This window comes from Plectropomus leopardus, chromosome 17, assembly GCF_008729295.1.
Source record: "Plectropomus leopardus isolate mb chromosome 17, YSFRI_Pleo_2.0, whole genome shotgun sequence".
Lineage (NCBI taxonomy): Eukaryota > Metazoa > Chordata > Actinopteri > Perciformes > Serranidae > Plectropomus > Plectropomus leopardus.
In genome coordinates, this window is record NC_056479.1 from 27,933,791 (window position 1) to 27,959,082 (window position 25,292).

Here is a 25,292-nt window from a genome sequence, read left to right on the forward strand (position 1 = left end):
CAAAACATCTTGAAAAGGTTTCAGAACTCAAGTGAGCATAAATTATTTATATAAAGTGGTTAAACAAAATACTTTAATTCCCTCGGTGGACACAGGGGCCAGCAGGGTGAAATTATTTATTTTGAACAGTGACATGATTGTTGAGTGTTTGGAGTCTTTTAACATTGAGGTTCAAGGCGCTATCAGCCAACATCCATCCAGCCAAAGTGTCCTCAGGCCAGACACTAAATCCTTATCAGCTCCCTGTTGTGCTGCTGACCTCTGACCTCCTTTGGCAGCAGAGAAAAACAAAACAAAGCAGAATTAACTCACGGCAATGCAGAATTACCTCAGAGAGGCATAAAATGACCATATATGACACAAAATTAAGTCAAAGCAACACAAAATTACCAAAAAACAACACAGAATTACATTAAGAAACACAAAAATGAGATAGAAAATGATCAAAAAATGACACAAAACTGCCTCAAGTTGACTCAAAATGACTAAAAAAGACACAAAATAACCCCAAAAGGACACATTTCAACCACAACTACCACCACAAAAAATAAAAAATAAAATAAAAAGAAAATACTGCAAACAGACACAAATCAATCAAAAAACTATTTTAACTTTTTAAAGCTAGGAAAAAATGTCAAGTGAATGACAATCAACAATTTTGTATTATATATTATTATATTAATATATTTAAAATTATTTTACAGAATTGCTGTAATTTTTTAAAATATTTTTTTTCAGGTAATTTTTTGTAGCCTACTTTTCTCAGATTTCTTGCTAACCTTTGGGTAATTTCTTCTCTTGCTGCTTATAACATGTTTTTGAATAAAGTAAAGCAATTTTTGCCCAGTTCTCAAATGGTTAAAGGAATAATTTGATTGTATTTTCATCTTTCCTGAGCTAGTCTTTATGTGAAATGAATTAAAACCCTGTCCTATATAGACGCCTGACCCAAATATAAGCCTGTTGAGTTCATTTAAGCAAAAAACTAATTGATATTGAGATTTTATGTTAAGTAGCATTAAAAAAAAAGTGTGTGTGATCTGATTTTGGCAGCTTTACAGCAGAAATAGTATCAAACAGTTGGAGCCATCAGTGCCACTTGTTTTCACATCAGACGGCGGCCAGACTGTTGACACGCGGGGGAGGCCCGGGATGATGCAGTCCATCCCGAGAGTGACTGGTACTTATATGGTCATAAAAATCCTTAGTATGCACATACCTCTCTCATTAAACACAGCTTTATCGGCACCCCGCTCCCCTCCCTCCGCTTTCAAGTTCAGCTCTCCGCCCTGCCAGCGCCCGTCACCCCTACACTTATCCGCGCTTTGGATTGGTCCAAAGTGTTCGGATTATTAAAGCGCCGCTGCGATTGGTCAAAGGGGCGGTGCACGCGGGCCGGGGACCCGCCTCGCGCTGGACCGCACCCCAGCTCGCGCTGCTACGTACGGAGCGAAATTACGCGAGCCAGTGAGCAGGCAGAGGAGGAGGGAGGGCAAGGAGGAAGAGAGGGAGTAAAAAAAAAAGATAGAAAGAGTGACTGGAGCAGAGAAAGAGAGGGAGGACGCTGTAGTTTAGTCTCCGCGAAGCTGCTGTCGACAGGGAAAGAAGTTTGACTCAAAGGCGAAGCTACTGGTTGTTGTTAGCCACCCGCTCTGAAGGCACCCAAAAAAGCAGGTAATGTTTTTAACACTTTTGTCCGCCATGCTGTCTGTTTCTGCCCGTGTGTGTGTGTGTAAAGTCTTTCATTCAGTCTGCCGTGTCACTCCAGCAAGTGCAGTGAACCAGGAAGCTCCGGCTGCTAGTTCAACTCCAGCGACCGCACGGCGCTGAAGTTAGCTTCCGATTGAGAGTCTCCAAATTTACCAGTTAAGAGAGATGACTTGTAAAAGATTTTTTTTTTTCCATTTGCGTTTTTTCTGGGTTTGGGACACGTTTTTTGATCAAATGATTTGCAGCTTTGTTTGCTTTATTATGTTTCTGAATTTGTTTGGCGTTTTTGTATTTTTTATTTTATTTTATTTATAGCAATTTTCAATTTTTTTGATGGGGTGGGGGCTTTTATTCATATTATTTTAATTATTATTATATTATTTTTTTTTAATTATTTTTTGCATTCAAAGAAATTTTTTTTTTTTTGGAAGGGGCTTTTTTAAAGAAAACATTATTTTTCTTAAATATTTTTTAGGGGGTGGGTATTTTTAACAATACTGATTTTTATTAATTAAAGAACATTTGGCATTTATTTGTTATTTTTTGTTGATTTTTCTGTCATTATTTGGGCATTTTTTAGATAAGACATTTTAGTGTTTTTTTAATCGGAAAAAATGGGCGTGTTATAATGTATTCCGTTTGCTTTCTCACAAATAGAGTACAGTTTTCACATATCTGTGTTTTAAATAATATTTAGCCTGTTTTGGATAATCTAGTCCAGGTTGGACACAAGGATGTAATTTTTGATCTGGACCTGGTCTAATGTGGCCCACAGGTTAAAAAAAAAAAAGAAAAAGCAGTGATATCTCCTTTTTTGCATTTGCACAAATGTGAAAGTGGGTTTCAGACAGCGTTGAAATTAAAACCTCTGACATGGTTTAACCGCAGTAGGAGGTGCAAATAACAGTCGGTCGTTAAAGCATTTGCAAATTAAGTTTCCCTTAACTCCCCTTTACTGCTAAATCGGAAGCAACGAATCGGAAACTAACTTCAGCGTCGTAGCAACCGCGATGGGTGGAGTGGATTCAAACACGGGTTTTATATAACTTTTATCCACCAAAACTACATTTTAATTCCCGCAAAGTTCACCGCACGAGCACGTGTGCGTCAAAATTTGTCGCAAACGTCGTTAACTTCAGCGTTGCGGCAGCTGGTGAGCGGCTAATAACGGTAGAGACAGGAAGTGATTCGGTTGAATGAGTTGCAGAAAATGCCGGTTATGTGAAGAGTTTGATGGAAAATCAAAGAAAAGTGAGTTTAGACTACATGCAGTGTTGCTGTGGGGGGTTTGGGAGTACTTTTGTGTTTGAGTTGAACTTTGTCGGTGAGTAGCGGTCAGTAACGGACGCTGTGTGTGGCCGGGAATATGTCTGGCTCGCGGCATGACGTCACCGGCTTACCGGAGGACTGAAAAACCGGCGCCTTCTTCTTCTTCTTCTTCTTCTTCTTCTTCTGTTTTGCTGCAGCTCGACCTCACTGAACCATGCCATCCACATGCCTGTGCCTTTCCTCCTCTGCTCTCCTGCTGCTGGCGCACCGAAAATAAATTTGACCGTGATTTAGTTCACTATAATTAGCATAATTTCCCTTTGACCATGTGTACAAGGGTGTGCTTGAGCAAAATCACATGAGCTGGAGGGAATTTAGAAAGTTGAGCATATCTTTATTTATTTATCAGTATTTGCAAGAGGTGGATGAAGTAACTCAAAGCCATACTTAAGTAAAAGTACAGATATGGTACGAGAAAGTTACTTTAAAAGAAGTTCAAGTAACATATCAGAGTATTACTTTAGTAAAAGTTTCAAAGTGTCTGATATTTATTTTACCTAAAATATTTTTATTATTTTAATTGTACCTAATCTTTTGAGACCTGGGAAAAAATGACTTGATTTTTTTCAAAAATTTGTGAAAGCACAAGAAAATTACCTGAATATAAAAAAAAGAGAAAAATAAATAAAAAGCAAGGGAATTATCTTGACAATGTGCTCAATAATAATAATTCTGTAAAATAATTTTAATGTATAGTTATGATAATTATATATATATATATATATATATATATTATATATATATATACATATATATTTTTTTTTTTTTCCTTAGCTTCTTTAAAAATAATTTTCCATAAATACTAATTTCTTGTAGTTTGTAGAACAGTCCTTGTAAATTTGCTCTTTGCCTTGTCCCCATTTTTTAAAAGAAAGCAAACTAATTTGCACAGATTTTAATGGTTTAAATACTTGTAGAGGCCTGACATCAGTTTTCTCGTGTTATGTTCTTTTCACCATTTTTTAAATTTCTTGCTAATTAGGTATAATTTCTTTTTAAGTTACTGATTGAGTTCTTTCCATGTTTTGAATGAAATTAGGCCAATTTGCTAAGGTTTCAAAGGCTTAAAGATCAAAATCCAGTTTTTCCTTCCTTTCATTTGTCCATTCGCCCTTTTCCTTCCCTGTTTTGTAGCAAGGAACTAAAACGCCTAAGGGAAATGTAGCACATTAAAGGCACACATTTTATCCAGTAAAAGTGAAAGTTGACGGAAATATAAAAACTAAAGTAGAGAGACCTGCCCAAAATGACATTGTAGAATAGATGACACAGTTACACAAAAAAGGCACTCTGATGATCTGGTGTGATGACTCAAATAGGAGAAAACATTTTACAGAGGTTAATTAGGCACTGGCTGTTATATCAGTAAGCCAGATTTTAACCAGAAATGATTCCTGAAACACACGAGAACGGCAGCTGAAAATGACCAGGTTTGTCTTCTTATTACAGTGCGGTCCATCGTGATGATCACATCAGTTAGGCAGCAGCACAAGAGTTTTCCATGATGATATTATGGTATACATCAATATCAAGCAAAGTTAAGAAGATTTTATATTTATATAACTGAAAGACAGGAATTGCAAACACTGTAAAACATAGGGCACCCTAAAATCTTAAAGGAAAAACACATAAAAAAGTCAGTGGGTGGAGAGGAAGCAACCATCTTCCAGACATAAATACAGTAATGCTTTATATACAGAATAGACCAAATTAGAAACTGTAAAATTACTATATTGAGAAAAACAATTGTAGTATTGGGTAAATAAAGTACAAATATAATGTCAGAAAATTAATAAGTTAAAAGTTTCAAACAAAGTGTAAAAGTATTTGGATTGAATATTTATCAGGAACAACTTAAAGTGATTTCTAGTTAGTTGAACATCTTCTGATTATTGTAATTTTGTTTTATTTTTTAAGTTAGTGTCGCCTTGGGTTCCTCAACAAAAAGCCAGTGGGAGTTTTCCATTAGATTTCAGATTATTGCAGAAAATAAGCTCTGCAGCAGACAAAAATACTTACACATTTGGTTCAATAAGATAATCTTAACAAACCAACACCACTTTTATGACTTTGAAGTGTAAACGCAATTGCCGGAGGTAAAAAAAACTAACAATAGGGTATAAACAAACTGCACCACGGCCACATGACTTATTGTTGCTGCCAGGCATGACAATGTTCTGTAGTGACTTGTTATCAACCGCGTTTTTTAGGATCAGAAAAGCTTTAAAATTAACAAGTGGTGTATTTCTTGATTTGTTTTATGTCGTAGGACAAAACGTTAAAGTCTCCTGTGTTAACCACAGACCTTATTTCAGGCTTCTAACCAAAAACCCCATACATAAACCCATTTACTGTAAACCAAGTGAACCGAAAATGCTAAAATGCTGACTCATTTTTGGTTTAAAGACTCATTCCTGCAAAGCTTTATCGCATAGACAAATATAAATATATTCTTTAGTTTACAGCCTGTACACTTATGATCACAGGAAACTTATATATTTATTTTTTCACCTAATAAAAATACACACTTGATACTCTCTTCAGACTTTCTTCAGATCTGTAAAGTGTCACATTGTCGTCATGCCTGACTCTGCCGTGTCATTGCACACCTACCTAAGTGTTGTGCTTTGTCAGTGCAATTTGTGTTTGCTCTGTTGGACGGCACATCATGGTGTTTGCACTCTGGGAAGCAAACACACTCTGGTATGCTTGCACGCCTTACTGACTTTAAGTATGGCAAGCTGTGTGGCAGAGTATTAGCAAATTTTTTTCTACCTCAAGTCAGACTGGGCACTGCAGCTGGCATTTCTTCACCTCCCAAACCTGCTTTTAATTGTGCAAAGTGTTAGCAGTGTCCTAGAGAGAGTTAGAGCAGCACCTCTTTGCTCTCATTTGTTGTAATCAGAGCCAAGCACCTTTAATAAGCCATTTTCTGCCAAGAAGCTATTAAACTGCAGTGTGAGCTTACCACATTAATACATTTTTGTTACTCAAGCATAGAAATAATTGTGCAAACGATGGTTCACCCTGGTAATTACAGTGGCCGAGAAACACAGTTGTGTGTTGTTGTATGTTGTTTGTATAATCATAACCTACACTAGGAGTACTTAACTTGCTTTGATTGGGGGCCACTTTTGCAAAATGACACAAAGCCAGGGGGCACTTGCAGTAGCCCCATACATGTTTTTAGGATTTTAGGATATTTCTAGGATTTTATGACATTTCTAGGATTTTAAGACGTTTCAAAGATTTCCCAACATTGTCAGGATTTCAGGACATTTCTAGGATTTTTGGACATTTCTTGGATTTTCAGCATGTTTTTAGGATTTCAGTACATTAGGGGCTTAGCTAGGACCTCTGTTGGAGGTGAGAGGGATCCTCCACTGGCACTTTTTTGATAAACAAGCTATATTTTGATGCTATTTTATGCACTCTGGCACCATATGTATACAAAAAGTACAAAAACAATACCCAATGAAGTTTTGTATCACTGACCTCGACTCTTAATAAAGCAATCCTACTCATTTGCAGTGTTGCTTCAGAAATACACATCATTAAATATGTGACCTTAAAAGGGCACATTGGGTGACATGTACTATGTAATTTCCTGTTATTGTATGCAAGTCATGAATAAAGCACTAACAATGCGTTGTGCAATGACTTCTCTGGAGGCCAGATTTTCTCACGTATTGCCAGCTTCAGTGCAGTTATGGAGCCCCCCGCAGAGATCGTTACATTCCTTCATTCATGTGTCAGCAGTGTCCACACTCTGGGCCCCCAGGGAGAGTTATGTACTGAAGGCTAGACGAAATTAAACGCAGACATCTTAAAATGTGAACAAGGGGCTGGTGTACGAGGCTGTTCAATCCTCCCAAAATGATACAGTCTGAGAGAGCGTGCCTGTGGATGTTTAGATTTCATTGAAGGTAGGTCGTCCCGGCTGAGTCAGATTACTTGCAGCCGGCTCCTTGCTGCTGTTGCAAATGAGAGCGTAGCATGGGGAGGGCACTGTGACACAGTATGGCACACACATTTGTCTTCTGGTATGAACTCTCAAGGTTCTTTTAACTAATGTGAGGTATTTCTTATCTTTTATCTGTTGTGTGTACCCTTCAGTTGCGTTTATAGGCTCAAGCGTTTCATTCCCATTGTCAGGCTAAGAGCAGAGAAACACAAGGCAGCTTTTCATAACTGGTTAAAGGCATGATTTGGATCTTTTGAAGTGGGATGTTTCCTGGAGATAATTATTCATAGTCGGCACAGTAGATGTTAGTCAGTACGCCCCCAGTTTGGAGAAGCAGGCTGAAGTACTGACACAGAAGATGAGCAATTTACTGCTGTGGACGTGGGCAGCGATAAAATACATTTTAGGCATCAAAAAAAGAGTCAATAACAGTGTACGTGTACACTACAGTTGGAATATTTTCACAGTTGTACCTCATAAGACAGCAATTTTTGATGATGAACTGGACAGTTATATATTGTTTTCCTTAAAGCCAGACTCCATTGATAAAAACAGTGAATTAACATCACTGAATACAGTGGGCTACCACTGCTTCAGTTATTCTGTTTGCATTTTTTTGTTAGTTTGGATTTGACAAAGTCACACAATTACACAAAGAAACTAACTGATTAAAACAGTGGTAGACCAGCAGTTGTGGGCATTTTACCCTTTTTTTTGCTATATTTTATTCAGCGTACTAAAATTACTGTTTTTGCCAGTGGATTTTGGATGGCCTTGAACTAAATGGCTTTCCCATGGCAACTGGCTGTCTGATGGAAAAGTAAAGCAGTAGAAATGATCTCATTATAGCATAAATCTAGATTACCATCTACTGTAGGTAATACACTGACTATGGATAAGTGTGTCATACAACCCAACCCAAAAAAATTAAACTATCCCCTTAATTTTTGGTCAGTTTATTAAACATAGATGCAAAAAACTCACTGACTCCATCTTCTCAAGCAAGAGTCTTTTCTGATTTTCTTAAACTTTTAATGGTTTTTAAATTGAATATCTTTGAACAAAACAAGTTATTTTAAAATGTTAGTGAATTTTTGCAAAATTGTGGGTATTTTTCATTATTTTTGTGCTACTTTTTATAGACTGATGAAAACGAACATTGGTTGCAACCCTGGTCTGTGCCAAATCCTTTTACAATGATAGTAATATATCTGCAAAGTTTCATGAGGAGGCTGTTAGTTGGACTGTGCTTATTTTCCTTTCCAAATGTGTAACTTGTACATTTTCTAGTAATAATTGACCCTAGTAATAGATGTCTTTGATGATTGGTTGGGCAATGAAGTGTCATGCATACCCTACACAGTCAGCTGAGATTCATTCATGCGGGCAAAAACATCCAGTCAGAGTGGAGTCGGTTAAGATTAACCATGGCAACGCTGATCATGCCATTTCGCAGTGTGTAGTTTGAGTGTTGCTCATAGTCTACACTGGGGGAAATTCACTTGTGTATCCAGAAATAGATGTCTTATTTCAGAAAGTTTGTTATGCAGACAGTATTAAACGCATGTCTTCGGCTGCATATATCACTAATGATGGCCTTTAATCCACTTCTTTCAACATTTTTTCCTTAACATCTCGTCTATTTTTGCTCTGCCCAAACATATTTCTTCTGGTTGACATGAACAGCATAATTAAGTTGCCTCAGTCAGAACGGTTGAACTGACTGAGCTCAAAGATGGTGTGCTGCGGGTTTCCTTTCACTGCGGTTTATTTCTAACATTTCCTCGTTTACTTGTCACAGACCTCTCTCTGTGCCCTGTCTATGTTCCTTCATTCTCCCTCCCACCCTGTCTCTTTTCCTCTCCTTATGTTTTTTTTACCACCCCCCTCATCCTCATCCTTTCCTCCATCCTCCCCCTCACAGCACGCACCTGTAAGGTTTCAATAGAACCAAACAATACCAGGAAACTGCTTTGACTTGGACTGTACACAGAAAGGACTTTTTGAGATTTCTGATTTCGACCAACAGACTTTGAACATGTTGTTTCTCGTGATTACTTGTGGCTTCATAGATAATTATACTTTCTGTTTTGTGGCATAAATGATAAGGTAATGCTTGATCAGTGATAACTGAACTACAGTCTCGCCCTCTTTGGAGTGCCATTTTAATGATTCAGCTTCCTGTTTGTTCAAGAAGAGGTGATATTCAGCACCTGGCTGTCCATTTTCTTATGTAACTTTCCTGTTGAAAAGCAGCTTTTGTAAGTCTATTCTAGATGTTAGACCTTTTGATGTTTTTAATTAGGTAATTCACTGCTGGAAATATGGTCCTCTCATAAAACTGGGGTGTCTGCAGTAGAAAGATGCAAATACTTCTGAAATTGGTGAAACATGACCAGAGAAAAAGGGCTGTGGTATTTGCTGTTGCTCAAGTGATTGAAAAACTACAACTTCCAGAATGCACTGGGCTGCACCGCATAATTTAAAAAAAAAAAAAAAAAAAAAATTTTGTATTATTGTATAATTTATGATATATAAATTATTGATATTGACAAAGTCTTCCCTTTGGGGACATCATTTTCGGTTGAGAAAAGGTGATATTGCATTATGTTGTTGCAAGAGATTTAAAATTGCAATAATTTTGTATTGTGATAATAATGTATTTAGGGGCTTCTGGTGATTCCCACCCCTAGCAGAGAGATGCAGAAACTTTTGAAATTGGTACGAAGTGCTGTGGCATTCACTTTTGCTCAAGAGGTGGAAAAACCTATAATTACCACAATGCACTGCGCTGCACCAGACCAATAAATGCTCCTGCTAATGGGTGATGTAATGCAAGTTGTGCGCCAGAAAACAAATGTTGACCAGCTGGTAATAAACAATCAAATATTACAGCGAAAGAGAAAGCTAAGATATGTTTCTGAAAACATTTCAGGTGAGAAATGGCCAACGCAGTAACAGAATCTTGGTTTGTGTTTGATCAGCACTGCTTAGTTTTACTGTTTGGTCTGAGTCATACGGTGGATTTGAGCTGGGATATCTGGGCACTGTTAAGACCGAGGGAAGTTTACCATTATTAATATACCACTTTCATTTTTGTGAAACAAAACTGGTTAAAAATTGGAAAATATCTCTTTAACAATTTGACTCAAATACAAGTTATGTAATGTAAAGCTATATATTCACTCCATACAATAGCCTTAAAACCCAGTGGTGGTTGTGGTGAGTCACAGTTTCACTGTACATGTCAGAAATTCGACTTTGTCCATGGTTAGGTGTGTGTGACTTGCACACCTGGCGTGTTCTTCCACAGAAGACTGGCTAGCTCTTGTGCAACACTTTCAACACAGGCGCTCACTTTTGCCCTGTGAACTTTGAAACATGCTGCGTAATAAATCTACTGTCTCTCTTTGGACAGTTTATATCCGTGTCCATCCAAAATGTATTAAACACCAGATGCCCAGGTTGTCAAACCAGCATGTGGCTCTCGGAGGTCTGTGAATGCATGTTTGATAAGTCTGGAAGTGACTCAAAAGGAGTGGCATAGGTAGAGATAAGAAGTGATAGAGAGCTAAAGAGCCACATGATAATCCAGACAGGTAAAGTAGGGAGGGTTGTCTGATCGTATGACGAATAGTTTGAGAACAGACGAGCAGAACTGGGGAAGTAAAAGCAGATTCTCCTAACTATGCCTGTCAGAAATGAAATCTGTGCCAGTTTAGCGTTCCACAGAAAAGAGCGCTGCTGACAAATTGAAATGTGTGCCTTAACTCCCCTCTGCATTCTTTCACTGCTAAAAAGGCTTACGTAACCACCTATCCATTTATCTAACAGTCAATACTGCCGAGTGTTCTCATAAAAGGGCAAACTGGTGCAATGCAGTATCTGCTGTTTTGTTAAATAACCAGTTAATTGTGCATTCAGTGGTGTAATCAGATTGATGTTTGAATGGCAGATGTGATCTATGACCGTGAAAATTATTTGCTTATCAGCCCCCAAACCCTGTTTCCGATTATCGCTCTTCCCCGTCATTTAACTAAAGGCTACATCTGCACGAAAACATGCTCTTTTTTAAACGCGTATTGCTAAGTTTACCTCCAGCATCCACACAACTCTGGTGTTTTGAAACCCCTAAACAAGAGCCTTTAAAAGCACTGCTGACCCAGTTTTCGATTGAAAACTCCAGGGTTGCGTTTTAGTGTTAAGATTTGTAATGATAAACTAGATGCTGGATGCTAAGATTGGGGCTATTTATTCCAATGGAGTTGCTTGCATGGCGCCTACAGAAAAAAGAGTTTAGCTTTTGGGTTTATAGGTGTTTTAATGTGACTGTAGATTATTTCCTGAAACAAGGTGTTTATCCATAAAAAGTCTTAAAATTTCATTAATTCAACTTTGTAAATATTTATAATATTTGAGTTTTCACGTCAGCCACAGTAGTTCTCCTACACGCATGGCACATGTGTGGGGTTTCAGTCGGTTTCAGTCGGTTTCAGTCTGCCACTGCAGCGCTAGATGCCACTAAATCCATCACACTAGACCTTTAAATGTCATTAAATAGTATTAAATTTACATTTCATTTTATTTTTTTTTATTTATCCATCCTTTCATTTCTTTTTGTCAGAATGAGTCAAATTCTTCTGCATAAAAGTCTGTATTTCTGATGTTACAAATTTTAAACACCTAACACTGAACCTACTGTCTTTTTACTTCACACTTGCACTTACTGAGAGCAAAATGTAGATTAACCTAACTCACTCGAATAGCCATATTCCTAAATACAAATCCATGGCACTACATACTACTTACCTGCAATGCTTGAACAAGAAAAAGTTGATTTGTACTAAAACAGGTCTTATAGCAACATTATGCAACTTTTAGTTGCATATTGTTGCTTTAAAGTAGTAATGCAGAGATGGTTGAAACACCAAGCCTCCGCCACCCCAAGAAGTAATAGTTTGAATACAAACACGGCCAAACCATCCTTTATATTGAGATTTTAATTATATAAAAGATTGTTGTAAATTCCTATTTTTATGTCGCCAGTAATTCAATAACATCCTGTTTATTTGGTGCATGGCTGGTGGTGTTCATCTGTCAGGGCTGTGGGGTTACATCAGATAAAAAACGTAGGGAGCCTCTGCTGAAGGGGATGAGCTGAGAGCTTTAGTGAGACCAAGTAGGGGCTTCCAGCTGTAAGTGGTGGATGGCATTGGCCAGCTCTTCAGTGCAAACTGAAACTGGATCCTGGTTGGGGCAGGAATGTGAAAAGTAATGTGGAAAGTGATGTAGATCTGTCATGCAGTGAGGTTATTTTCCAGCCAGGGCTTAATTTACTCCTCAGTCCTCAGAACCGCTCAGCGTGGGCTCAGAGAAAACGCCACCTTCCCTCCTCCTTGAAAGATTCGCACACAACAAGTTCCACAAATGGCAAAATAGTTTTCTCAGTTTGTCATTTCCTCTTTCCTCCCCTGGCTTGTCCTTGCCCCACCCTTGCTACTTTCAGAAAAGGAGGGCGAAGGGGGGAAGGAGAGTGCCCTCGTGTGAGCCCATAATGAATTTTGACTGACTCGGTACCTTTCGGGTCCCTGTCTGGCACCGGCTCTCAGTTTCATGCAAGGGCAAACTCACAGATCATTGGACTGTGAGCGGGATCAAAGAGTTAGACACAAGAGGGGCTGACACAAATACTCGAGATGCAAGTATTTGTTGGAGAGGGTAAAATAAACAGCCGAAGCCAAACAGACGAGGGTGACAAAATAATAACAAGAGGAGGACAGCAGATGAACAGACTTGGCTAAGCTCAAGCTCTCTGCGATGTGATGGGATGCAGCCGGTGGGAGTGCAGTGTTATTGACTTTTTGGTCATTCTATTAATATTCCTGTCAATGGGGCACAGCTGGTTTATAGGTTCCCTTCAGCCGGAGCACGAGGGTTTGACTGTACATGGTCACGCTGTGGTAGAGGTGGTCTCAACTCCTTGGATTTCAGTGGTGGAAAAAGTTTTCAGATTCTGTGGTACTACTACTGCACTGTAAAAATACTCTGTTACAAATTAAAGTCCAGTATTGAAACCTTACTTAAGTGAAAGTAAGTATATTCAGGAAAAGTCCTTTTACCATATGCAGAAAAATCTAAAAACAAACAAAAAAATGCAAAAATGCAAAATAATGTTTTTAAAAAAAAGGAAGAAAAAAAAAACACTCCCCCAGAAAATATAAAATTATTATTTTTTAAATGGAAAAAAACTAAAAATTATTAAAAAACATTGGGTTAAAAAAAGAGGGAAAAAAAACAAAACTATGTAAAAAATTATAGAACCCAAACTTTTTCTATGAAAAGAAAAATACTTGACTTCTTCAATTTACTGATTGATTAGTCAATATAGTTGCAGTTGTACTTGTATGAACTGTTAGGTAATCTAATTAATAACAAAACATCATATCATATTTTATGTACTCATGTTTTTATGAAAACATCTTAATCTGTTAATTAACTAAAGCGGTCAGATAAATGTAGTAAAGTAAAAGTGACAAAATTTCCATCGAAATGTAGTGGAGTATAATTATAAAGTGACATGAAAAGAAAATACTCAAGCAAAGTACAAGTATCCTGAATTTGTACTTAAGTACAGTACTTTAGTAGATGTACTTATTTACGTTCTACCACTGTGGGTTTAACGGTAACTCGGGGAGAGTCACTGAGGTGGAAAGGAATGAGAGGGAGTCTGATTGACGGACGGATGGCCTCACTTTTATAAAGACGTAGGCTGACCTGCTTTCTAAACGGGACAACTAGGACTGAAAAGGACGCTCTGTACAGTAGCTCTTTCCTCTCCTCTCCTCCTCCACATCTTTCCCAAAGCCACTGCATCACTTCCTCTTTGCAACCACATTCTGGTCTCTGTGATGAGGCCAGTTTGTTTCTAAAACCGGCCTCCGTTCGCTTCCTTGTGTTATTCAGTTTATGGTTCCTCTTCCTCTGTGCTGCTTTGACAGGACACTGCTGTTTCAGAAAATAATCCTTTCATGCAGTAATACTGAACTTACAGCCCGCGGGCCAAATCTGGCCTCTGATAGGGTGCTAGTGGCCCCCCAACCATTATCTAATTCACAATAAAAATGATGTGATTCACAATGGGAATTTTTTGGTACTTTTAGTATACAGAAGGTACCAGAGTGCAAAAAACAACATCAAAATAAAGCTTGTTTTCCAAAAAAAAGTGCCAGTTGAGGATCCCCTGCACCCCCCAACAGAGGTCCTAGCTAAGGTCCTGATATTCTAAAATCCCAGAAACGTCCTGAAATCCCAGAAACGTCCTGAAATCCCAGAAACGTCCTGAAATACAAGTAACGTCGTAAAATCCTAAAACAACCTGAAATTCTAGATACATACAAAAATCCTGGGATATACCTAAAATGCAAGAAACCTTGTTTAAAAAAAACCTAATAAATCTTCCTGGTATCTTGTACCCATGTAAATGTCCTAAACTCCTAGAAACATGTATGGGGCTGCTGCGACTGGCCCCTGGCCTCGTTATTTTGCAAAAGTGGCCCTAAAGCAAAGCAAGTTGAGTATCCCTGCTTTAATGGTATCACAGTCAGCCTTAATAAAGTTGAAGGTTTTCTTTTGGTTTCGGGATGCGAGTGTTTTCTGCCCTCTGCCATGTATTCAATTAATGAGTAACCCTTGTTGTGATTATCTAGACCAGCTAATCTCGTCGTAAATGGGTCTCCACAGAATAGATAGTGAATGTTTTCACAGCCGAGCGTGTCTCAAAGTGACAAGGAAGCGGAGAAACCTTGATTCTTACAGGATTATGGAGGACTTGGCAGGAGGGCAGCAGCAGGAATCTGAGCCAAGCAGGGGGCGTGATGAGTATCGATGCGCGCCGTTTTATCTCAAGGTCAAGTCAACATCCATGTCTTACTATAACCGTCTGCCTCCACATGGGAAGGCCTCCGTCTAAAATTGTCTGATGGGAGTTCTTTATCCCTCCCCCGTTTTTCTACTTTCAATATAGAGCAGTGCTTGTCAAACTGGAATAGCTGTCGGAGTAATTTTAGTCCTTGTGCTACTCTCTGGAGACGTAGTTTGAAGTGTGTCACCGAGTTATCTGTGGCAAGCATGCGAGTCGGACTGAGGTAGACATCAACAGACGTCACTACGCATAGTGTTCAAAGCAGAGATTAGTTCATCGACTAAGGAAATCAATCGATCGATCGTGTAGGGCTGCAACTAGCTGTTATTTTCATTGTCGATTCTCGATTAATTGATTAGTTGTTTGTCTATCAAATGTCAGAAGATGACCATTTGAGCCCAGAATGATGTTACCAAATGTTTTGTCTTGTTTCTAAATATTCAGTTTACTGTCATAGAGGGAGTAAAGAAAACAGAAAATATTCACATTTTAGAAGCTAAGCTCTGAGAAATTTGACTTTTTTTTTGAAAGACAGATTGATTGATAGTCAGATTAATTGGCGATTGATTTAGTTGTTGACGACTAATTGAATATTGTTGTTGTCTGTAATCATGTGAGTCATTTTTCAAGCAAAAATACAGAAAAACCTCTAGTTTCAAATTTTTTGTTTTATGATAGTTACTAAACATCCTCTGGTTTTGGCCTGTTTGTTGGACAAAAAACTTTTTGAAGATGTCGTGTTGAGGATAGAAGTGCTAAGTATTTTCACAATGCTCCAACTGCCAGCAGTGTGACAAAACACTTAGTGCTGTAAGTTCTGTGTTGTTGTTTTTATTGAGTTAAAAAAAAAAGTTTAACTTTGGGGAAAAATTCTGCACCTTTCACAACAACATGTTAATATATCCTAGTATATATATTAATGCTTTTTGCCTGTAAAATACATTAATTTATATAAGAATATATATGCACATTTTAATTCACTAATAAAATAAAATAAATGATTTTTTAAATAAAGCAGTGTATGATTTAATACATTAGATGTATTGTTTTGTTTCTTACTTTGGTACCAAATTAGGTATCAAGAAATGTGGAATTTCACTGCTTTTGGTGTTGACTACTATTTCTGGCATTGTGAAACACCTAATCTAAAATTAATTTATAGTGAAAATAAAGCTTGTTACAATACATGCTAAAGCCGTTTGACTGCAGCAACAGATGGTGTCTGTCTTTGTTAAGTTTTTGAGACGCTATCTCCATGGCAGCCAACATGTCTCCCTGCACCCAGAGTATATTTGTTAACACATAGCAGCTAAAGAAACACCAGAGCTTTGGGCGTGTTCAACTTGTTCTGTTTCACTTCTTGTTTTTGCCAAACAACAAAGCTACAGGGATTATAATCGGCCACGGCTCATACTGAAGCCTGCATGGGGCCAACTGATCCAAAAGTAATGGAGCGAAAAATGGTCAAGTGAATTTTGAAAGGAAGCATGGGAACACACTCAGACACGTTAAAGCGACCAAGAGCGCTCAGGTCTGTTCGCGGCTGTCAGTGTGACGTGATGCTGATGTCTCCTGAGTGATGAAACTCCTAAAGGCACACATGACACAATGATGTGATTGGAATAAGGGGAGGAAACTGGAAAGAACGCCCGAGAATAAGTCTGAGACGTAAGAGGGGAGGCATGGAGGACAGAGGACAAAAATGTGTGGAATGCCGTTGCTTGCTGTCTCTCCCTGATAAAGGGTGAGTATGGGAGGAATGCGACCCTGAAAAGACTGGATAAACAGCAGGAGGGGGGTTGTTAGGATTCTCGAGAGGCAGAGGAGGGTGACTGAAGGCAGATAGGATCGGGAGCAAGCTGAGAAGTAAAGCAGGACTAATTTGCCCCACGTTCTGTTGCAGGATGGGGTCGGTACACGAGAGATGAGTTTGGAGGCGGGTTGATAGACGTCAGCTGTGGTGCAGCCTGACGGGGTTGATGGAGGATGGAGGGGAGGCAGGGGTCATGAGAAGAATGGCTCTCCCTCTGCTTTCTTTCTCACAGATTGGGGTTAATGTGCTGGAACAGACTGGACCGACATAACCCTGTTAAAAGCAGAAACTTTCTTTTTAAAGATTCTCGAGGGGCCATCACCTTTTTTTTAGTACAGTTGGGGAATGCTGCGTAGTTAGTTTGCACTTCGTCAAGTTCATCTGTGATTTTGCCAACAGTTTTTTTTCCAACAGATGTCAGAAGAGCTGGAACAATACGTCATCCAGACCTGATAGATCAGCTAATGTTAACTTGTAAATATATCTGTATCTGTTAGGGATGCACGATATTTGATTTTTGCCAATGTGCTGACATTTTCTGACTCATCTCAGACGATTGCCTATGTCAGTGTATGCACATATGTACATATTCACTGGGCAAAGCAAGAAAACTGTATTTACTGAAAACTAACCTAGGTTACATGTCAAACATGCCATATTTATTATTAGGGAACGTTTCAAACAAAACTGAAATTCCTCCCGCTCTAGAAGGCACGATTACAATCTTCACATAAGCCAAAACCAGGGCAAATGTGACCTATTTCAACTAATTAAAGTCACATAATTAAAGCGTCATCTTTTAGGCCTGTCATTTTAGCATAAAAGCTCATTTTGGGTTGATGCTGGTATTTAATTCTAAAGCACATACTGATGACATGCCAATATTATCATGCATCACCCAGTATTTGAGTATGTGTTGCTTGATAAATAAGAAATGGCCAATTACATTTGATTTCAGAATTGCTCCATTTCAATTCTTTACTGACTTGAAGCCCTCTAAACTTTTCCAGTTTACCTTAGCTATTTTTTAGCGCTTAAATCAAAGTAAAACTCATTTTGAGTAATGCTTTTGTCATTTGTAGTTTGTTTTTCAAAGGGAAAAAAATGATAAAAATCTGAGTTTTATTTATAGGCCATATTGCCCAGCCCTATGTCTGAGATACCCGGTAGGACAAATAGTAACGGTAAAAATACAAATGCCTAAAAATATTTTCAGTAATTTTGGAGAGACCCTTTGAGCCACGACGTCCCATCAAAGTTGTAATAAGTGCATTTTTCCCAGTTATTGAAATGCTTTCTAAAACCATTATTCTTACATTAAATAAAAGTATCATCTCCACTGTTGTGTAGGAACAGTGTTTTATGATGTTGAGTATGAGAGAACTGAGAACTTGGCTCCAGATTCTCGTCCCACTGGACCACATCGCAATCCTTAAATACTCCCATGGACCTCTGAAACACTTCCAGCTAATATGTTATTTCAGCCATGATGATAAATGTAGGACTGGACTGAAGTGACCTCTGCTGTGATTTCCTTAGTGTTTGCATATGAGCGACGCCGAATATTCAAACGAGCCTCAATGGTTCGCTCTCGGTTTTCTGTTGGAGGTGAGGGAACATTAAAAGTAAGGAAAAAGGTATGATTGGGTGATAATTTGGATGGTAAAGTCTGGGGTCGTTGAAGGAACATCGTGTTCAGTTATTTGCCATCAGAGTATCTCTGCACTCTCTTCAGTGGGACGGGTTAGCTCAAACACACTGTCATTTTCCTGCATACTGGTTATACTGGTCCAGTCACTTTCAATGTAGTTTAACCGCAGCACACCCTGACAACAACATGTCATCTGTGAGCTTTCACAGTTGTATTTAGAGCAAGACGGACATGTGCACAGCCTGTCGTCTACAAGATGCTTCTTACAGTCTGCAGTTAAATTATTTTTTGGTGTAAAACTTCTACACACAGCATTTAATGCCAATCATTTGTTTGGGTTCAAATTTTATTTTAAGTTTTATCTCATTTGACAGTTAGCCTCAACCTGCTCATTGCTCCTTGCAACACATCATTGAGAAAATAAATACAGTCCTCCAAGTGCATAATTAGTGCAGTTGTTTGCCTGCAGAAATTATGTATTTATTAAATTGCACAGCACATGTTGACTAACGGTTGTAGGCTTGTTGGCAAGTTTGCTACCTGATCAAACAGAAACCTCCACTGTCACTAGGCGTGTCACGTTAATTACGGTATAGACTGATCAAGGTCATGTCCATATCTCGTACATTATTGCCCTTGTGTTTATATACGTGATTGTTAACATGAGAATGTAGCCATCATGATGCTAGAATAAAAGGCGGGCTTTTCCCAGTCATTACAAGACCTGGGTGCAGCAGCTAAGGGGAATTTTCCAGGGAAGAAATCTATGCAGGGACATGTTTGCTGTCATTTCGTCTTCTGTTTTAACTGAGTTTCACCGTGGGTGGGGCTCAGGTAGCTCCTCTTTATACATTTATTCATTTTCTAATTATTTAGGATGGTCCACACATTCCAGCTCCAGTGTCTGGATATTAAGAAGAGTGTATTGCTCTTTGAAAGGGTGTACCTGAATCATTTCCCCACCTTCATTTGCATAAGATGGTGTTAAAGGTTAAAGATTTTAAGGGATTTAGTGTTTAGGCTTACAATAAGACATTTGAATTTTTTTCAATTACCAAATTGTAATTTAAATGGTACTACGTTTTGTGGCACTTTACACTGTTCGTTATGAACATTTCACATGATTCTATCAAACATAAGATTTCACCATTTGAAAGTTAACAAATATTTATTAAAAACAATATTCTTCAGGAAAATACATCTTTAAGGAATGTCCCTGGTTATTACAATTGGGTGAATGCAATTGCATACAATAATAATACAATAATTTTTTTCCAACTGGGATTTCTGATGCCGACAAAAGAGGGTGGCAAAGTTTAATCGACTAGTCAAGTAAACAAGAATGTGATGATGCTGTGGTGTGTATACAGAAAATGCTCTCAGATGAAACCAGGTAGGTTTTTACTCCTTTGATCCTTTTCTCTTTACGGCTCCTCTGAAGCAGAAAAAACAAACAGGAATGTACAAAAGCGACTTGTTTCTTGATATCGTTGCTGGGTTTGTCTGTCTGGAGCTATATTTGGTTGATACGGGCCATTAAGTCATGAAGAGGTTTACGTTATCTCTTTACGATCACCCACAGCTCCCTCCTCTCCCCCCTCTTCTGGGCAACCAATAAGAACAACAGCAAAGAAATGCTCCCTCAACTCAAACTCATGTCCCTGCTCTGTCAGCCAGATGGTCCAGCAGCTGGAGTTTTCAATAAGTGTCCACAGGAGTTTGCCAAGAAGTAACACAGAGCCTCGTTTGACATGGATGTGTTTTATGTCGACACAACCTAACTTGAGCAGAGTCTTCCTGTTGTACATCCTGTCAGCGACCTTTACATTCCTCAGAGATTACATGAAAAGATGAAAGAGTAGCAAAGGAAACCTGCCTTTTTTCTGCCAGATATTATTGAAGACATGTAGTAATTTATATACAATATATTACTGATTTGGGTGTCATGATAGATAACAAACAGTTAGATCAGTGATACTCAATGGATGGCACGCGGGCCAAATCTATAGGGTGCAGGGTGGGCCCCACTACCATTTTTAAATTCACAATAAAAATAAAGTGATTCACATTGGGAACATAAGGTTCCAGAGTGTATAAAACAACATAAAAATAGATCTAACTCTAAAGCTAAGTCCTAAAATCCTTCATACATCCTAGAATCCTAGAAAAATCCTAAAATTGTAGAAACGTCTTAAAATCCTAGAAATGTGCTAAAACTCAAAAAATGTCCTAAAATTTGAGAAACTACCTAAAGTTTGAGAAATGTCCTAAAGTCCCAGAAACATGTATGGGGCAGTTGCAACTGGCCCCTGGCCTGCTGTCTTTTTGCAAAAGTGGCCCCTAAGCAAAGCAAGCTGAGATTCACTGATTTTAGATGGTAATCAGATTTCTTATTTTTTGTGGTTTGTTCAAAGTTTCGTCAGTTTTAAAGCACTAACCACAAACTCTATTTCTTCCTCTTTCTCTCTGAAACAGCTGCCATGTCCGCCGCAGACAAGTTCCTGTACGTGGACCGCAATCTGGTCAACAACCCCCTGGCACAGGCCGACTGGGCCACCAAGAAGCTGGTATGGGTGCCGTCAGAGCGCCTGGGCTTCGAGGCCGGCTCAGTGAAGGAGGAGCGCGGCGACGAGTGCACGGTCGAGCTGGCAGACTCTGGGAAGAAGGTCAGGGTGAACAAGGATGACATCCAGAAGATGAACCCGCCCAAGTTCAGCAAGGTGGAGGACATGGCCGAGCTCACCTGCCTGAACGAGGCCTCTGTGCTGCACAACCTGAAGGAGAGATACTACTCTGGTCTCATTTATGTGAGTATGAAGCCGTCATGGATGCAACATGTCTTAAAAGGGACCTACTGTGTTTTTCCTTGTTTTCTGTAGAGTGTTACAGTGTTCATTTTATAGTGGCAAAAGTTTTAAATAATGAGGTAAAAGTAATTCCTGAGAGCAAAAATTTCAGTTCTAAGAATAAAATACACCTATGTGTCATATTTGCTTTTTTCACAGCATTGTGTTAGTACTCTTTTCTTAATCCGGTTATTCATCAATTGTTAGCATAACCCATTGGTGCAGTTTAAAGCATTTTTGCTTTTATTTGTTACAAAATCACCACTGGTTATTGGAAAACAGTCTGCCTTGGCCAATTTCCAAACCAGTTTATCTCCCTGTCTAAACTCTAATTATCTCATTAAGCCCCATTGTTTAAGACAATCCATTGTATGCAAAATGTCAATGCAAAGACAACATGCACTCTGCGAACATGCTGATGGTATGCAGGCGTTCTTTTCCTGCACCCTCCTCCCCTCTCTCTGTTATGTTTTCTCTGTCCCCTCGCTTTCTGTTTGGAGTTATCTTGTAAACAGGAAGCTGCAGGGAACAATGACTATGAGAGATGTGAAGAAAAAGTTTGGGAGGGAGGGAGGGGCGTGCAGTTTTTTGCAGCAGTGGACATGGAATGTAAATCGTGTTGTAACTGCCATTACTTCCCCCATAATTAATGTTATTTATCCCCATGTGGCGGGCTGGGAGTGATGTGGTCTCTTTGACTCTGTGGTGTGACCTGGTCATATCAACACAGCCTGTTGTCCCCCTCCCTCACTCCCTCCAGAGAGCCAGGCTACGGGTGGTTAGAGCGCCTCCGGGCTCTGTAGTCTTTAGATTTAACGTTTCTCAGGGGAGAGCGGGTATACAGCAGAGGGAGAGATGCCTGGTACAGATGATGATGGGAGGGCAGCGCAGGAATGCAGCACAAAAAAAATGAAGTTATGGTGAGCTGAGAAAGAGTCCAGATACACAAAGGAAGAGATTTAGTGGAGTTTATAGAAAGGAATGGGGGAGGGTTTTAACGTTCAAAGCCAAAAAGATAAGATTCTACCTTGAGATATGACTCAGCTAACCTGTCAAGTAGCTGCAGTTCTGCACTCATCAGTTTAAACTTGCAGCAGGGTGGGGTCGAGATTACATAACAACAACAAATCAGAGTTCATTAGAAACGTTCAGCTTAGTCTTGATGGGAAGGCCTCTTTTATTGAACCAGTACCTAAGCATATGAAATGAGTTGACCAGTGTCAACCAGTGTGGGATGTCAGCTGTTAAACTTTAATTGCTTAACCACTGAGAATATTTTTGAATGGTTATGCATGTTGGTCTATAGGTAGATTTGGCCACTCTCTGCACTGCGAATTACCACCTCTAAGTGGTGGGAGCTAGCTGTGCCGGTGGACGCAAAACAGGACAGTTGCAGAAAAACTGTGCTCACTTTCTAGTCTTCAACCAGGTTGCTTTCTAGTGAGTAAGCCACTCAATTTTCAGCCAACAAAACTCCTTCAGCATTGTTAAGTCTGTCAGCACTGTTAGCAAAATGGCGAGTAGTGACAACAATGCTTAAGGGTTTTGTGGCTAAAAATGAAGCTGCTTACTCACAATGGCACAATGGTTTTTTTTATAAATTACACGGCTCGTTACTGGTTAGTTGGTATCAGGCTTTTGAAATGAAAATCCTAATTCTACTCTACACATTACACACCTAGATCACACTACACAACGTAAGCCCTGATTTTCCACTTGCGAACAGTTTTAGCTTTGGGAATAAAAGCCCCAAATCTGGGGCAAACCGGTGTTGCTCACAGAACAGTGCTGGAGCACTACTCTAAGATTCAGCTTAAGAGTTATCGCCAATGAGAGTGCTACTTTGACACAAGATAGACATTACTGCATGAGCTGCATTTATAAAGTTACTGGCCTTTTTGTGAACATTTGTGCCAATGACAACAAAAAAATCGTGTCTTGCACAAGGTATTACATAATTTTCCCGTGTCACTCCTCATGTATTTTGTGACAAAGCGTAGTTTGGAGACCAGACGTTCATCAGGGATTCCTCCTTGTAAAAGATCTTGCTGTGTGTAACCTCTTTTTGGTGGTCGGTCATATAGTGTGAAAACCTCGACTACTTAAAGACTCCCGATTTGAAGACATCAAGTTCTGTAATGTGAGCAGTTCAGTGAACTGAGATTTGCAGATCTACTTTGTGATATTTTTATGTCCAGTCTCCAGGATCTGACCTAAATTGATTGTATCTAACCCTCCTCTTCCACTTTTACCTTCATTTCTTCTTATTTTCTAGTTTATTCCTAGCTTTTGTTAAATGCCAACTCTTTCTGTCCTGCAGACGTACTCTGGTCTCTTCTGTGTCGTCATAAACCCCTACAAGAACCTGCCCATCTACTCAGAGGAGATTGTTGAAATGTACAAGGGCAAGAAGAGGCATGAAATGCCACCTCATATCTACGCCATAACTGACACATCTTACAGAAGCATGATGCAGGGTAAGTCACCGTCCAAACTTAAAACTGTTACAATGAATCTTCATAATATTAATATTAATCTACAATTACAAAATCCCTCACGAGAACAAAATAAAACTGACAAGTCAAAGAATCAACAGTTTTAAAAGAATATTTATTTTTTTAAAAAAAAGAGAAAATTGGTCATGTGCTGGGCTCCGGTGGAAAGGATCTCTTTTACCATCATTAAAACAGTCATTTAGCAAATTCAACATTCAAGGGTCTGTGGATCTAAGAAGCAGGTACATCTGTGTGTTGTCAGTGTGGTGGGTTTAAGTTTAAATATAGCCTTGGATCAACTTATGTGTGTTGACTTGAAGAGGAAAAAACTTCCAGGACTCTGATGGAAAAAGAGATTAAAAAAAGTAAGTTTAATCCATAGTTTTATAATATCTTATTACAGGAGTAATCAAATCAAGTTCTCATAATCAATGAACTATACTACAGTAAGAAAACCATGTGGCAGGTCATCGATTGAGCCTCAAATGCCTGAATTCAACTAAAAACAAAAAACCCCTCTCTTAAAGTTATAGTAACCTGCCTCACTGCTCTAACAGAAAGCTACCATAATGGTGTCTTTTACAGAATATCTTTCTTAAATCAACAAGAATGACATCAAATGATTTTTAACTGACTTTCATGACATTTTTACAACTTAACTTATTCAGTGAAATGACTTATTTATTTAAAGTAACATGTACTTTCAAATAAAGAGTAGAGTGCTTATTTATTGGCTTAGACATATATGAAGTTATCGTTGCTCCCACAGTCAGCATAAAAATGAAAAGAGCCACCATGTTTATGAAAAATGTACCCAAAAGAAAGCATATACAAAGAAAATAAAGGTGGTCCCAAAACAGACCCCTGAGGTACACCGTACTAGACAGAAGGACAAATGGTTGTTCAAAGACAGACAACCTCCAGTTTGACAGCTGAGATACGTGAGAACTTTGGATAAAAAAATGAAGTGAAATTTGAAGCCAATCTAGCCTCTGAAGTATTTTTTTTGCATTGATTAAAAAATTTTTCGAGTTATTTCAGCTTCCCCGAGCTTGTTATATGAATCCCTTTAAAATGCATTGTAAATTAAACTGCTGTTCTCTGAGTGGTACCACACAGAGCTATAAACTGCAAGGCTCCTAAAAGACTAGGCTGTATGCATGCATACTATAATATGTGCAGTTTATTTGTGTTAGTCCCCTCTCCAAAAAATTTAATTAGCTGTGGAGGAGTACCTTGTATATTGTGTTTGGACCTTGAAATGACAGGCAGTGGGGACCAGTTGCAGCAGAATATTGGATCAGATACTGGCAGAGTATTTTTTATGTGATTAACTCGTCCCAGTGGCCTCAGAAAATACCAGACGCTCTAAATTCTAGCTATGAAAAGCTAAAAAAAAAATAGGTATGTGTGTCTCTATTCAGCTCATTTGTCTCATTCTTTGGAAAGACATGCAGGGGATATAAAAAATGTTGCTTGTTAAGTTTGTTCTGGAGACTGATAAAGCTCAATTTAATGTTTAAGACTGTAGTTTACAGTGATTATGTTGGAGACACATCCTGT

The 25,292-nt window shown here is 38.7% G+C and overlaps 1 protein-coding gene across 1 annotated transcript in view; it reads left to right on the forward strand.

Annotated features, from left to right (window-relative positions):
• Positions 1 to 1,509: 1,509 nt before the first annotated feature.
• The window catches only part of myh9b (myosin, heavy chain 9b, non-muscle), a 57,032-nt gene continuing 33,249 nt past the window's right edge, over positions 1,510 to 25,292 (forward strand). The window contains 3 exon segments of the mRNA XM_042505643.1: positions 1,510 to 1,674; positions 20,864 to 21,195; positions 23,555 to 23,711. Of these exon segments, the coding sequence (XP_042361577.1) occupies positions 20,869 to 21,195; positions 23,555 to 23,711 (484 nt within the window). The 5' untranslated portion in view covers positions 1,510 to 1,674; positions 20,864 to 20,868.